The sequence below is a fragment of the Rhinolophus hipposideros genome, assembly GCF_964194185.1.
Source record: "Rhinolophus hipposideros genome assembly, chromosome: 11".
NCBI classification, from domain to species: Eukaryota; Metazoa; Chordata; class Mammalia; order Chiroptera; family Rhinolophidae; genus Rhinolophus; species Rhinolophus hipposideros.
The window spans coordinates 66,593,102-66,608,634 of NC_138057.1; the positions used below are offsets into that span (position 1 = coordinate 66,593,102).

General features: G+C 42.4%; 1 protein-coding gene across 2 annotated transcripts in view; it reads right to left on the reverse strand.

Annotated features, from left to right (window-relative positions):
• The window catches only part of TNC (tenascin C), an 88,950-nt gene that overhangs the window by 18,572 nt on the left and 54,845 nt on the right, over positions 1-15,533 (reverse strand). The window contains exons 15-18 of one of the 2 annotated variants that reach the window (XM_081065941.1): positions 15,070-15,342; positions 7,391-7,663; positions 5,502-5,774; positions 536-658 (exon numbers count right to left, since the gene is read on the reverse strand). In XM_081065941.1, the coding sequence (XP_080922067.1) occupies positions 536-658; positions 5,502-5,774; positions 7,391-7,663; positions 15,070-15,342 (942 nt within the window). The remainder of the gene's footprint in view (positions 1-535; positions 659-5,501; positions 5,775-7,390; positions 7,664-15,069; positions 15,343-15,533) is intronic. The other variant, XM_081065940.1, reaches the window with a different exon arrangement.

Sequence of the window (15,533 nt, forward strand, 5' to 3'; positions counted from 1 at the left end):
TATCAATCATTCTCTTGTACACACTTCCACTAACAGGGAGTTCACTACCTGACGGAATATTTTTAGACAGATTTCACCGTGCTTGCTCTGTGGTCTCTATTACAGCCCACGTGCTGTAAACGAGAACCTCCAATGCTACTCAGTCACAACTTCCCATCCTTTACTGAGATAGATTTTGGGACCCAGGGCAAAAACCTCTCATATATCCAGGTCAAGACCAGCTTTTCAGATGAGTGTGCGCAGAGAAAAGGCCGATGTATTTTCTGTCTTCTGTCATTATGTGGAAACAATATTGGGGATTTATTTCTCATAGACACTTAGCATTTCAGGGCTGGAAAAGGGCTTCATAAAATGACCCTCACAAGGTAGTTTCTTCCAAGGATCTCACAGCACTTTACAAATGAAGCCTATCCAGATGGTCTCAAATAGAAGGATGGCCCTGATGTTTGGGAAGGTGGGAATTATCAGGGTCTCTTCACTATGCCACCCAAACCCTCCAGGCTCCTCCTCCCTGACCCCTCTCCAAGTCCCCTACCTCCTGCAATGGGCACATAGGTGATCCGGAAATTGTCCACCTGGGCAGTGGGCGCCATCCAGTTGACAGTGGCCGAGTTTTCAGTAACGTCTGAGAAAATGATTTCCTTCGGGGAGCCCATGGCTATAAGAACAACAGGAGAAAAGCAGAAACAGTTTACTATCTTGCTCATCAAAATTCTTTCTGGATTCCTTATCCCAGCATCTGGGCCAAGCCTTTAGGATGAAAACTGTGGTGATCTGTGGTCAAGTTGTGACTCGATAGAAACAACCATTCTTTCACTCAGGCCAGAGCCCAGGGCTGTAGGTTTGCCATGTGGTTTCATTCAAGGAGAATGTTAGCACTGCAGCTGACATCTAAGGAAATGTACGTGAGTGGTTTCTCAGCTTAGAATATGCCCTCTGTTTAATTCTGGATTTTTAGCATTTTTTCGAATCTTTGCTTGCCAGTTCCTTCTATTAAAAGATACCAAGACTTGGCAATTGTACAGTTCTTTGCAATTTATAAGGATTAACCCTCATTTAGAAAACCCCGAGAAGAAGGTATGGTTAGCCATTTTACAGAGGGGTAAAGTGAGGCCCAGTTCTCCAATGAACATTCTTGTGGTTTGACCTTTCTTGGTCCCAGGAGTGGCAATAGAACTGAGTACAACCCCAGGATCCTGGAAATAATGTTCACATGGAAACTGACCTCGGCAAACCCATTCCCAGAACTGGATGGAGGTTCAGAGCCAGGGAACAACCTCAGGCCCATCACTAAAGCAAACGCCCAATGGACATTGGGCCTACCTGTGGGGAAAGCCGTGCCCTGGGGCCAGTGTGTACTACATAAATACCTCCACCCCAAACCCAGTGTCTTTTGGCTTTTTTCTGTGTGTTTTTTGGCTTAGCTTTCTGCCCTCTTTAGCTGACCATGCTTAACCAGAGAATTCAGGAAACAATTTTCAGGGCTCCAGGGAGCTCACTTCATCTTTTCCCCTCTCCAACCCACGTTGATCATTACGTTCTGAAACCCACAGAGCACTTTGGGGAGGGTGTTTTCCTTTCCTCTCTCCATGTCTATCTTTTGCTCTCCTCCTACAGCTTTCTTCTGCAACCTAGTAGCCACCCCAAGACTCTGTGGCTGCCTGGGGTTTGCCCCTTTCTGGGAAAGCTTCAGAACCACTGGGGCTCTGGAGCCTGCAAAATTTTGATTGTCCAAATACCATGGAGAGGCTGGGCAACCTGGGGCAGTTCCCTTCACTTCTGTGAGCCTCAGTTGCTCTATATGTCCGGTGGTAAAATGGTGCCCACCGTCTGGAATGTTTTTGAGGATTCCCAGAGATAATGCACCTAAAGCCCCTAGCACAGAATTTGGCATGCAGTAAGAATTCAGTAAACATGATCACCTTCTCTTTACTTTCTTTCCAATCTGACTCTTTCCTCCACGGGCCACACTGGATTTTGAAGTAGCTCCCAGGAAAGGTCTAGATGAGGTCAGCAGAGAGAAAACACCCTAGGAGGGTATGTGAACTCAGCCACTGCTGCCCTCCTGCTGCTAGCTTTGTCCCCTCTGACCTTCACTGACTGCAAACCTCACTGGTGCAGGTCCTGGCACAATTTAGAAGGTGGATCTTGTGGCCACAGATTCCCTCTCTAGATCTCAGTTTTCTCATCTGCAAAATGGCAACATTATCGGCTCTGCCCTGAAACCATGAGAATCAGTAGCCTCATCCGTCACGCACTCTGGACAAATGTGCTTGATAAAGAGTGGCAGCAGGAAGATAGGTACGTGTAACCTGAAGGAAGGGTGCAGCAGTGGTGGAATTCCAGGGTCGATGTGGAATTACCATGGGACATTTTTGAATAGACCTACTTAGGTGTGGAAGACTATTTGTTATTTTAGCATGTCTCCTTCTGTGTGAAGAGCCTGATTCACATAGAAGGGAGGACTCCCAAGCAAGGGTCTCTGTAGACCCGTTGACCCAGGCCTCCAGACACAATGTCATTGCAACACTGTGGTGTGTGTTTTCAAGTGCCTCTGAACTGGAACCGAGTGGAGGAGTTGAAAGTCTGAGAAAAGTGGGGCAGGGTGGGAGGTGGTACATTCTGGGAGCTGGGAGAAGGGGCACTGACTACCTGCATTGGGCTTGGGGGTGGAAGTGAGTACCGGGGGTGTGTGTCTAGGAATGGTCATGGGGAACCTCCAGAAGAGAGTGACGGAGTCACCTGACTCTGTTGCTGGTATTTTGAACTATTTTCTGTCTGTTCTGGGACCTTCCAGACGGTGCACAGAGGCATGTTGTCGTTTTACTTCCCAGAGACAAATAAGCTCCTGGCAACTTTGGGCCTCCCAAAGAAGAGGGGAGGCAAGGCTATTGTGAAGAAGTGGCTCAAACCACAGCGGGGAAGAGGGAAAAACAGATAGAACAAAAACGTCATAACCCAAGTATCCATCAGTAGGGGAATGGTTTAAATAAGGTGTACGCGATGATCTCTGAGATCTATTAATAAGCAAGCAACACACACACACAACAATAGCAACGTGTGGAAGAGTGGGTATGTTAACCACTGTGCCAAAAAAAAAAGGGGTGAAAAAAGAGAATGCAGATTTATGTCTAATTTTGTCTACTTGTATAGAATATTTCTGGAATCATACAGAAGAAAGTGATAGTCCTGGCTGCCTCTAGAGAGAGCAACCGGGTGGAAGGGACATACTAGAATAGAGACCTCACTCGATATCCTTTCTGAACTTCTGAATTTTGAACCAAGTGACCCATTAAAAATAAAATTAATATTAAATCATATAAATCATATTATATATCATATCGTATTAATAATAATATATTAATAGCTAATTTTGTTACAGTGGGCAAGGGAACTCTGCTATACACTCTGAGTTCATGATCTTGTTTAAATCTCATGGCTGACCTTTGAGTTACATTCTATTTGCCAGGTGAGGGGACTGAGGCCCCAAGAAGAAAGGAGATTTGCCCAAGGTCAGAAAACTGGTAAAAAGTAGAGCCAGGATTAGACTCCAAGGAATCGCCCAGAGGCTGCAGGCTTAACCATGAGGGTACTCTGCCTCTACCCACTCTCTCTGCCACCAGGGCACTGGGGGCTGGCAGCTTGTACTCAGGGAATGAGAGGAGAACCTGCAGCAGCTTTTATAAGGAAAAAAAGGAACAGAACATTACAGGGAAGGGTTTACAACAGTGTGAGGGAGGAAAGACAGAATAAAAGATGAAAAAGCAAAAGGGAAACTTTATAAAGTTGATGAGGTGACGGTGGAAATCAGACGTCTGTTGAGCTCAACAGTCGTCTCTCCTACGCTCTCAAAATACCTGAGCAGAGGTGTGTGCACACACACACTGTTCTCTTGGGCTGTGAAATACAAGGCCCCAGAGAAAGAAATCAAAGACAGGGCTTTCTAAAAACTAGGGTCTGCCTTTCCTTTTGTTCTTAAAAAAAAAAATTTAAAAAATCATGATTATTCATTCTCCTTTTGGCTTCAGAACTGCAGGGCCTCTAGAAAATAAGACCAACAAAACAAAATCAGTGATCAGAAGTAAACTTCGAAAAACAGTGTTTATAAACTAAGGTCAAAATCAGGCTCTGCCTCTGATCTGAAGCTGTTTTATGGGCAGCCACGGGGAGGAGGAGACACGGCCCCACATCCCAGGGATCGGGTGTCCACATTTAGAAACAGGGCTTTTCCTCTGACTGAATTGCTGCTTAGATCTCGGCGTGTCCTTCACATCTACAAACACTGATTACAATTTCTATAGGTGGCTTCTTGGAGCTTACTAGGTCCTGAAACTGGTCATCATACAATACCCTGGACAAATATTCTATATATTTCTCTGGACAAAGAGAAGGTTTCGGCTGGTGTTATTCTCTATCTATGCCTGTCAGAGATGGCAAGTCTGTATATTCATTGGTTCTCTGTCGTCCAGCCTGCTTGTATTTAATAGTATAAAATAAGTTGGCATTTGGGATCTACCCCAAATCTGGCTGTGTGACCTTAGGCAAATCCTTGACCTTTCTGGGCCTCAGATTCTTCATGCTCAAACAGAAGAGGCTGGGCTACATCATTTCTAAGGTCCCTTTTACCTGTCCTCATGATTTTGTATTCTTTCCTCCGGTTCCTCTTTGAAGCAGTCATCTCTAGCTAATGCTATCTTTCTCCATCTCCCTCAGTTTTCTGAAGGAATTCACCCCACCTGTTATAGGTCTTTTCCTTCTCCAGAGTGATGTTGGCCTTCACATTATTATTATAAAGTCACACTATTAACCATCTTTCTTTATTTTCCTTGAAACAACTCATATGGAAAAGGGTTTTCATTCCCCACTCTAGTGCCTTTTAGAGTGTCTGTAAGTATCAAATAAAATTAGTGAGCTTCACAAAGAGCAACCCTTAACCTTGCCAGCTTCCTCTTTTCTCCTTCTTGATTACGGTACTGATTATTCACATATAACATTTTATAAATATTAATTTTTATAGATGGAGGTACTACTTCTCCATTATCCCTGCATAGTTCGAACATTTGACCACAGGACAAGTTCGAACATTTGACCACAGGACAAGGGAATATATCTCTGGATAAAAAATGATGAGATAATAAGCAGAAGGAACAGTCTTTGGGATGAAAAAGATGTGATTGATGAATGAAGATGATGCATTAAGGACAATAGTGAATATATAAATATATCTCATTTGCTGAGCCCTTGCTATGTGCCAGTCCTTCTGTTACGGGCTTTCCATGCATTATCTCACTTAATCTCACAACACTATTAACTAAATGGCATCACATGCTTTTTACATAAAGACTTAGCCAAATTGTGCATGGTCACCCAGTCTATAATTGGAAGAGCCAGGATCTGAACATGAGCTTGTCTGTGTCCAAAGCTCCTGTAATTTCCCAACCCTGTGAGAAGAAGGTCCCCGTCATGACTTTCCTCTGTTTTCTCCTGTTTATGTACGGTACCTGTTGTTGCTATAGCACTGATTGGCTGGGAGCGCTTTCCACTGCTTATTCCATAGAGTTCAATTTCATATTCAGTGGCCTCTCTGAGACCTGTTATGTCCCTGGTACGTTCAGGGGCAAGTAGGGTTATTTCCAGTGGTTCGGACTGCTTTTTGGTATCTCTGATTTTGAGAACAAAACTGTCGAAGACCCCTTCATCAGCTGTCCAGGACAGACGGAAACCGTCTGGGGTGGCATCTGAAACTAGAAGGTTGTCAACTTCTGGCTCAGCTTCTAGAAGGGGAGAAAGTGATGGAAGGAAGAAAGAACACATCATTTATCAGCCTGTGCAATCTTCTCTCCAGTGGGGATATTAGTACGTAGTGATGCTCGGCTCTTAGAGATAGAAGTGTCCTGAGATACCGCAAATAAAATTATTCAACACGAACAAGGCTAGCAGGCCTAGGAAAAGGGAAAGATGGAGTTGACACATTTATTACAAACCAAGTGGATGCTTGCATATGTGAGTTTTGTCTAAAAGCCATTCTATAAATCCACATCTGGACTCAGCAATAGCCCCTCCTCTGCATTATTAAACAAGTTCAAAGCCAGTAACTTGTTTACATTTGCTCTCTGTCTTCCAGTGGCTGAGTGCCCATCCTCTGTGAGATCTTTTTCTTTTCTTTTTGAAAAGACAAATAAACCAGCATTAACGATCTGTAGAGCTGCCCATGATGATACCGCTGATTATATTTCCCTTGATCATGAGCAAAATGGCTTTTAAAATGATATAAATGTTATGGTCTTTCTGCTTTTTTATTGGAGCTGTTTTACTAAAGAAGGCTCCTACTCTTGACTTGCTTGTTTTTTTTTAACCATTAGCTAAGTGTTAAGATGATAGAACTGAGACTTGGAACCTCTTGTGCTACATACTTTGGACTCAAGGTATTATCTTGGATTGCGTGAACTAGACAAAACTCAATGTCAAGATAAATTTACAGCTGAGTTTCCCAAAGTGTACTCACAGCAAGCTATTCTTGTTCGAGCCTCTTCCTTAAAAGGTATCCATTGTCAAATAGGTTTGGGAAATACTGCCTGGGTAAGTCCCTCTTGGAGAGACACTTGCCCAGTAGGATGTTCTGTAAAGCCTTAGGGTCAGGGATCCTGTTAAACTACGTTTAAATCAGTGTTTCCAAAACTTATTTGACCATGGAACTTCTTCACCATGTAGGGCCTTTTGAATAGTCTATGGAACTAGTCATCTCTAGAAAGACTTTGGGAAACACAGACTTTTGAACATGAACGTTGTTAATGCTCTATTTCTCTAGGAATTAATAGTCTTGAGAAAATTATGGATTTAGTCTTGATGGATTTAGTCTGGAAAATTATGGATTTAGTCTGTGTTGAAGCATATCCACGATATTAGTGATTACCAACATAATAAGTTCATAAATGGTTTTCCAGGGACGAGCCTACCTGGTAAGTCTGTCAAGATCACAGTTGAAACTTTGAGATGGCAAACGCTGTAACTAAGTTTTTGAAATATACTTATTGGTATATTTCTTTTGAGAAGGCTGAAATGTAGTTGGGGGACCAGCCAGGATGAACACGGGGGAAGGTGATATGTAGTAATCACACAAGAACTACGGATAAGTCTAAAGGATTTGGAACACCAAGTGGAACCATTTCGACCTTCTCGTTTCTGGAGTGGGAGAAGGGGAGTGCTCATTAGAGACATAAGACAAGGGAGAATGTGGGGTGGGGGTGGGGAGGAACATAAAAGAACAGGCCACATCTACGGATTAAATAAAGAACACGGAGAAGGGTGTTAAAACCATGGTGATCTGGCAGACGGATTACATGGTAGGAGACCAGGAAAAGAAGAAAATGGCTCACTGGAATCAAAATACCTGTAACAATCTCAGCCCTCAAGGGCTTGGTTTGGTGCCCTTGAGTGAAGCCAGAGACCATAACCTCATAGCCAATGCCAGTTATGAGGCCTCTAAGCTCCAGCTTCCTCTGGGTTCCTGAAAGTGTGAATTCTTGGGGGTCGAGCAGCTTCCCTGAATCCACCACCGTTACTAGGAAGCTGTCAAAGGCATTCTCCGATGCCATCCAGGAAACTGTGAACCCGTAGGGATTAATGTCGGAAATGGTTAGGTTTTCCAGAAGGGGCAGGGCCTCTGAAAGAAGGGAGGAGTGAAAACAACTCAGGTTAGCAGCACTGACTCTGCTGACATAGCACAAGTCTCCACAAACACTGATAGTTACCCCATCAGTCATTAAGTGTTTTATATGCTCAGAAAATGAATATTAGTAAGACTTTATTGGCTGCCAGATGATATCTTATGTAAATCTCATGATAAGCGTATGAGATACATATTATTCCCATTATACAGGTAAGAAAATTGAGCTTCAAAGAGATGGATTGATTTGGCCAAAGTCACATGGCTAGTATGTGACAGACTAAGGCTTTTTAGCTGAGTCTGACTGCAAAGGCCATGAACAACTTCTTATAAAATTGGATGTCTTGTATTAGGTTGGTACCCTTTCCCTACTTCCCACTGTTTTCTGATCTTGAAGCAAATCATCCTTTTTTTTTCCCCCCTGAAATACATTACTTTTTTTGCTACATTCTTATGTTTCTATTCTACTTCTCGTTCACCCTTTGAATCAAATCGATTTGGCCAATTAGTGGCACACATGCTCGCAAGTTGAGATAAAATGAGGAAGCAAGATTTTTCACGCATCAAAATCAACAAATTACGTTTGTGACCCAGCAAAGAATACTGAGATTCGCTAATTATTTTGATGTTTACTTTTCTGGATCAAGTTAGGAGATTAGGCCATGTCTTCAGTAAATTCTGTCACCATCATTTTTTCATTCATTCCTCAAATATATCTCAGTCACTCTTACTTCTTAGGTGCCAAGGGGACTTTTCACACATGGGCATTCCCAGAAGGAGTAAGCGTATATCAGCGGAGTTTCTGAAGCTTCAGTACTTTGCCATTGACAAGGCTTCAAGTCCATCATCGTATTTAATCCTCACAATGACCCTGTAAGGTAGATATTGCCCACCTTCCCCATCACAACTAAAGAAACAGACAAGTTGATGACATGTCTAAGATCACGGATCTACTAGGGCTAAGGTAAGATCCAACCCAGCTTGTCTGACTCCAAGTTCAATGTTCTTTCCACACCCTCAGCTAACATCTCATTAGTCAACCCCATCAGAGCTGGCAAGGACTGAGGCATACACAGGATTAGTGGAGAAGGTCCAATGCCTCCCCTCTAAAAAAACAAAGCACGGTAATGGTGAATGCATTTATTTTTTATAGGCGGGGGCATAAGGATGGGGGATTCTACGGCCAAGACTGCCGAGCTGCATCTAGTTTACAGCCTTCTTTTCCACTGCAGCTAAATGGAAACTTTCAAAGAGATAAATGATCTTACACTGGGGCCCACAGTCTAATTCATGGGATGTAAAGAAAAACTGTTTTTAAAAGAAATGTTTGGTGACTGAATGAACAATGAAGGAGATGCCTTCCTCCCCTAAGCCGAGATTTAAATTTTGCTATGGCTTGAACTTTTTGTACTTATTTTGAAACACTTGGTGTTTATTCTGAGGCATTTTTTTTTTCACCACGTAAAGATCTCTCCCAAATCATAACTCTATCAAAGGCAAAGCTGAAATCACATGTACTGTGCAAACAGGCTTCCTTGTCTGCAAGACAAGAGTCTCAAATTCTGTTGCTGAGTTTTGTTTAGATAAGTGGCGCCTGGCTTTGATAGCAGGCTTCTCTGTACCTCCACGCCATCAAAGCAGCGGTGTTCTGATGAAAAAGGAGGGCGTTCAGGCTAATTAGTCGGTCAAGGGCTTGTTATTTATAGTCCCTCATATTCAGTTTTCTTTTCCTCTTTTTAAAATATGCTTCTTTTAAAATGCAATCTTTTCGAGGATTAGTTGAGACAATGCTGTAACTGGATCTAGGATTCCCAAGGCCAGCTCTCCCAGCCTCCTTTTCTTCTCTCTGTTCTGTGGGAGGTCCTGCAAGAGGCTACAAGTAAGGGCCTGATGGGATCTGTAGCTGGCCATTTCTCCCCTCCTGGGCAGTGAGATTCTCGTGTCATGGCTACGCTTGCCCCTCCACGCCTCACTAAGGAATTGTCAGGGTCTGCATTTGAAGACTGTCAGCATGACTGAATTCACATTAGATAACGGGACAGAAAAGGTAACCACTTTTTGATCTCACATTAAAACATGTCCAGGATTCTCTTTAAAAATGGCAGGAAAGTCATGATTGCATAGGTCTGTTGTTTCTATCTAGCTTGCTGCTCATTTTTAAGAACACCACTTTCCTCATTGTGTTGGGAGATAGTAGAAAGGATCCAGCATCTGTAAAATGCCTACTAATGCCAGGCAGTTCAAATTCATCATATCCATTTAGTCCCCAGAGGGATCTGTGGGTGTCTTCTCTTCATACACAAGGAAATTTGGGTTCAGAGCAGTTAAGAACCGGACAAGGTTATAGAACTAAAAAGATACAGGAGAGGATTAGAAACCACTCAGGCCTGATCTCAAAATCCTTACTTTTCTGGGACACCATGCTGCCTTCAATTAAATACTTAAACGACATCATTAACAGAGTTTACTTATAGCAATTTAGACCCTGGCAGAGGTCTGGTTTAATGTGAAAATCAGATGGCAAAGTTAGTCTCCTGAAAATTATCATTAGTGGAAGGCGAGAGACTTCTAAATATTTTTTGAGGTTTTTCAAACTAGAGATTTGGTAAATCCACACCATTTTCAGCGTTTGCCATCGATTTAGGATAATCCCAGGAAAGAAAATAGAAAAACGTTTCCTTATGTAATTCAAAGAGAAGTTAGAAGTCAAGTTTAATGAATGGATAAAGTTCAATTATACTTGGGATTTATCTGCTGTCCTAGGTTGAGCCTTCATTAATCTGTGGTAAAGTCCATTTAAAAAATGTATTTTTTAGAAGAAAAGGATAAATTATTATATTTCTATGGCAGTTAGTTTATAGACTGACTGCCTTACTTACCTAGCATGATTTCTAGACAAAATTCCTGTCCTAGGCCTTTATTAACTTGGAATATACTCTTCAGCCAAAATCTCCAAATTGTGGATCAGACAACCTATAAAATCAGGCAGGAAATCCTTGGAAGCTTTATACAACTGTTGAATACATTTCCTAACAGTGGCTGCGAAAGATCTCTCTTTGCAATAGTATCTGTTCTCTCCTTACGTAGAAGTTTATACATGGAGTGAAGACTGTTTTGGGCTCCATTTCCCTGTGGAATGTCTATCACCTTTTCCCCTTTTCCTGTCTCAGAATTCTAAACCGACAAGTGAGAACCTTTGAATGAGTACCTGTCATCACAAAGGCAGTGAGGGGTCTGATGGTGGTCCCTGGTGGTCCCTGTCACACTAATGTCATAGCAGTGCTCTCCACCAAGCCGGTGACATGAGTGTGCTGTGCGTCTCCTGAGACTGTGAATTGCTGGGGCTCATTCAGCAAATGAGAATCGCTAACATTGATAACAATCTTTGCAAAAGGCCCAGCTCGAGTGGGCCATGTTGAAGCTGTCAGAAGTAATATTGCTAAGGATTAGCGTGCCCACCTGTGGCTCTGGCTTTGAAGGGGAAGGAACACGGGCAGAGAGAAAGAGAGACGTTATTAGAGGAAGCAGTGGGTCTCTCCAGAATGTAGCCATAGAACATGAAAGTATCAATCCCTCCAAATATTGACAGAAAGATAGTGTATTAGGCCATATTGCTTTATCTGCAAGCATGGATGTGTGTTCTTTTTAAGTGTTGACATGACCATTTGCTAGTCATGTACGAAGAAAAGTGAATAAGCCATGAGTGCAGTAGGTAGGATTCACATAAAGGACATTTAGGCTACATTTTCTAAGGTTTGTAGTGGGGTACTAGCTCTGTATGATGGTCCAAGAAAAGACAGCTTCATGGTAAAGCATGTATGATAAACACTGGAGACGATATCTCACCCTAGAGATTCACAAAGCATGCTAGCATTTTAAAGGCTCTGAAATGCTGGTTTTGTAAAAAAAAATCCTGCTTAAGTTTGTTTACACCGGCATTTCATAAACTTACTGATCAATGGATAACCTTTATGAAGAATATTCTTTGAACATCTCAAGGAGCTGGTGTTCCACTGAGCATGACTTAGAAAATGCTACCTTCCTTATTTAGTCTTCCTTATATCTACTTGGATTGTACAAATTAAAGGCTAATATCCACGCAAGAGAAATGCTCTATAGTATTGAGAAAACTAAATACATACACCGTACAAAAACCCACATCTTACCCCCAAACATTGTAAAGGTAAAAATGGCTTTCATTAAACAATTCCTGGTGTATGCAAACATTAAAGAAAATCTTGAAGTAAGGCATTGTATTTTCTGATTAGGAAATTCACTTATTGGATAACTCGGAAAGATGGATAGCTCCACTGAGGTTCAGTTTCTCTTGTCCCTTAAAGTCTAGACAATCAGTGATGAAAGCAACCCATTTTTAATGTAGGAGACCTGTACTGCTACTTCTAACTGGGATGTATATGGTCTGGCCTCCTAAATGTACATTTATCAAATAATACTAACATTACAGTAAATTGAACCCAGAATGGATTTACAGAGCGGCAACCGTCCTGGGGGGCTGAGATACTAGAATGAGGTTTTAGGGTTGGGAGGCAGCAGACAGATTCTCCCATGGACTTGGGAGTTGTCTGCAGCTCCAGCGTTTGTAGAAAGGAAGGGACTCATTTGGATAAACTTGAACTGCCCAGCCGAATAATTGCACAGCCTAACTCGATGCCTTCAAGTCTTTAGGAAGAAAACAGGATCTGACTCAGAAACAGAATACAGGCATAGGTAATAGCATGGAATTTCCTACCTAGCAGTCAGGTTGAGAACCCATGATGGTATAATCTTCAGCCACAGCATTGGCAAATTACCCTAACCCCACAAAAGGTAACATCCTCCACATGAGAGTCTCTTTGCCCTATATTTTGCTGTGGAAGCAATCTCCCGAATTAAGGATGCATGTTAGCGCTCTCCTTCTGCTGCTAGACAGAGACATGCAGTGCCAACACATTCACCATGCCGAGTAAGGCCTGGGTTCTCAAGGTTTACTGCCAGCTGTCTCCCAAAGAGGGTAACCAAGCTGAAAAGTGAGAGATGCAAGAAAAAACTCAGAAAGAAAACGGTAGTTAGTGTTCCATGCAAGCTAGAGACAATTTTCTCTTACCCTCCTAACCCTTTGAAACAATTCCTTGACATGCTGCCTGCTCCCAAGAAAGACAAGCGTTCTCAAAACTTTAATGCTCTGACTATTCACCACATGCACCTACATTGGGACAAGATGATGGATGAAAGGAAGACGCAGACCTTTTGTGACAGATACCTGAGGACGAGTAAACATGCTTGATTGAGTAAATGTCAAAAGAGAGCAGTGTGTTTGCAAGGAATCCAGGCAAATAAAAATCTGAGAAATGAGATGAGACCACTGAATCCTCTCATGTGGCACTTGGGGTGTGTTGTAGGGTCTTTTCTCGGCATGCTAGTGGCACCACTTTTAAAATCATGGTGGAGACAAAGAGAATATACAGCATTCCGACCAAGACACCAAAAACAGCATGCACACACCTCTTTGAATATGACACAGGCAAACTTTGATTAGAAAGACCACAGGAAGATGATGATGGGTGGAACTGGAAATGATTATTCAAGATCAGATGAAAGGATGGTTTAGAAAATTCAACCAAAGCAAGTCAGGTTAACTCTATACAAACAAACAGAGAAACTCCAGATGTGACTGAATGTTTAGGAAAAAGAGGTTGACATTGAAGTTCCTTAATTTGGGGTAAGAGTTTTTTTGTTGTTATTATTCTTTAAAGCTCTGATTTGGACAGCTCTATCAAATTTGAGAAAGATCCGGAGGAATAAGGAGGATGAAAATGGATGGCAAAGATTTTTTTGGAATGCTCCTCAAAGGAAGTTCAGTGGAGAGTGAAGAACCCATCATGGGAAATACCTGTGGTTGTCTGGACCATCAGGGTCTAAGCGCGCTGCCCGCCAATCAACCCATGAAGAAGCTTTAAGACTGGTGATGAGAGAGCTGCAAGACACCAGGTACAGAATGCACCACTGTCTCCTGGAGGTGGTCAGAATTCCTAAGTTCTCTAAGAAAGCTATCAAAGGCAGACTCCTGAGCTTTCCACGAGGTGGACACATTGCCCCAGGTCACATTTGAGACAGCAAGGTGGCTAAGCAGATGTTCAGCTGATCAGGCAAGAAGAAAACAATATGAAAGCGTGTCCATTTAAAATACTATTATAGGGTCCAACACAAAACTTATACAACTAAATCCATAGTTTTACACTTTAGCCTTTAGTAAAGGAACATGTCCTTTGCTGGAAACCAGTTGAGACATGAGAAACAAATAGACATGGGTGACTAGTTTTCTCCGTAGGTTTTGTTATACTTTAAGCTAGCTGAGATGAGAACCAAATACTGCTGGCCCTCGGCTTTTTTCTGCAGACCACCCTGGTAACAATCTGCAGTGTCACCTAGAATGAGGACAGACCCTCCCTCGACCACGGGTGACTTGAATGATAATGTTGATGCTTTAATGTCAACCCTTTTCTTGAATTCCCCAGAATATGAGGCTGTGAACCCTAAGAAGAAATTCTCTTGTGTTTATTCCACAAATAACTATTTCTTTTTCAGTTTGTGATGTCTTACCTTATCTGTCCAAAATATGCTAAGAATGTTATTTTGAGTAAAAAGGCACTCCTTTCTAAAGTCATATAAAATGTTCTCTTTTGCTGCATGCCGGAGGTATGTCGGAGGCACCCCAAATTTAAAGTGCGAGCCATTTACTCTCCTGCTAACCAACCTCCTTGTTCAGACGTGATATGTCACTTTCACGTTTGTCATCTACCATTCACTGTTCTGGGGCGAGGCAGCCTGCTCCTAGAGGTGGCACTGGAATTGAGGTGGTCTGGATGGCATGGTTTCCTTCTGCACTCATCTGAGGCATAATCTCTGCTCTTTCTCATTACTTTCCCAGTTGAAAAAAAAAATAGCACCAACACAATTGCATTAAATCATTGTCATATTTGGGTATTATGAGGTCAAAGTCACCAGCAAGACAAAGATGCTAGGCTAATAAAAAAATATGATTTTTAAGATCTCTTTTGACTGATGTACGTAAGTGCCTTCCCAAGTGAGGGGACATTGCTTATTATGGCTATTGTTGTTGTTGTTGTTACTGAAGGGGAGAATTCTTTTCTCCACATTCTCTGTGGCAATCTGGACCAAACTACATTTTATGCTGCAAATGTCCTGGTCGGTGAGAAAACAAGGAAAAGCCTTAATGGAAATCCACCATTTGGGCTGCTGTTGGGAGAGAGTTACGTTAAAGAGTACTCCAGCCAGGCATTACTGCACTATGGCTTGTGCCTCAGTGGGCGAGCAGGAGTAGCTGCACCCTGCAAAGAAGACTCTGGAGAGAGGGCATTAGAAATGGGGGAATGCACCTGTACCTGTGGTCGCTGTGACATTGATGGTTTGGGTCCGGATGCTGGGAGCGAGTCCAGAGAGGTAGACAATAAAATCATTACTAGGGCGTAGCCCTGAGATGTGGGCAGTTCGTTCAGCACCAGACAGTTTGTATTTCATCATCTCCACAAACCTATTGGAATCAATAATTTCAATGGTAAAGGTCTCGAAGGCTCCATCAGTAGCTGTCCAGGAGAGATTGAAGCTCTCAGGGGTTATGTCGGAAACATTTAAGTTTCCAATTTCAGGTTCTCTGGCTGAAAAAAGAAGGGGGGAGGGGGAATAAAAGAAACAAATAAATTTGAGTTAATCCTTTGGCTGTGTTTTAAAGTAAACATTGTTAATAGAATGGTAGCTGGGCCGAAAGATCTGACAGTTCAGGATTGTAGGAAAATGAAGCCGCATTACCAATCAGTGCCAGTGGGAGAGGAAAAGGGGATTTGTTAAA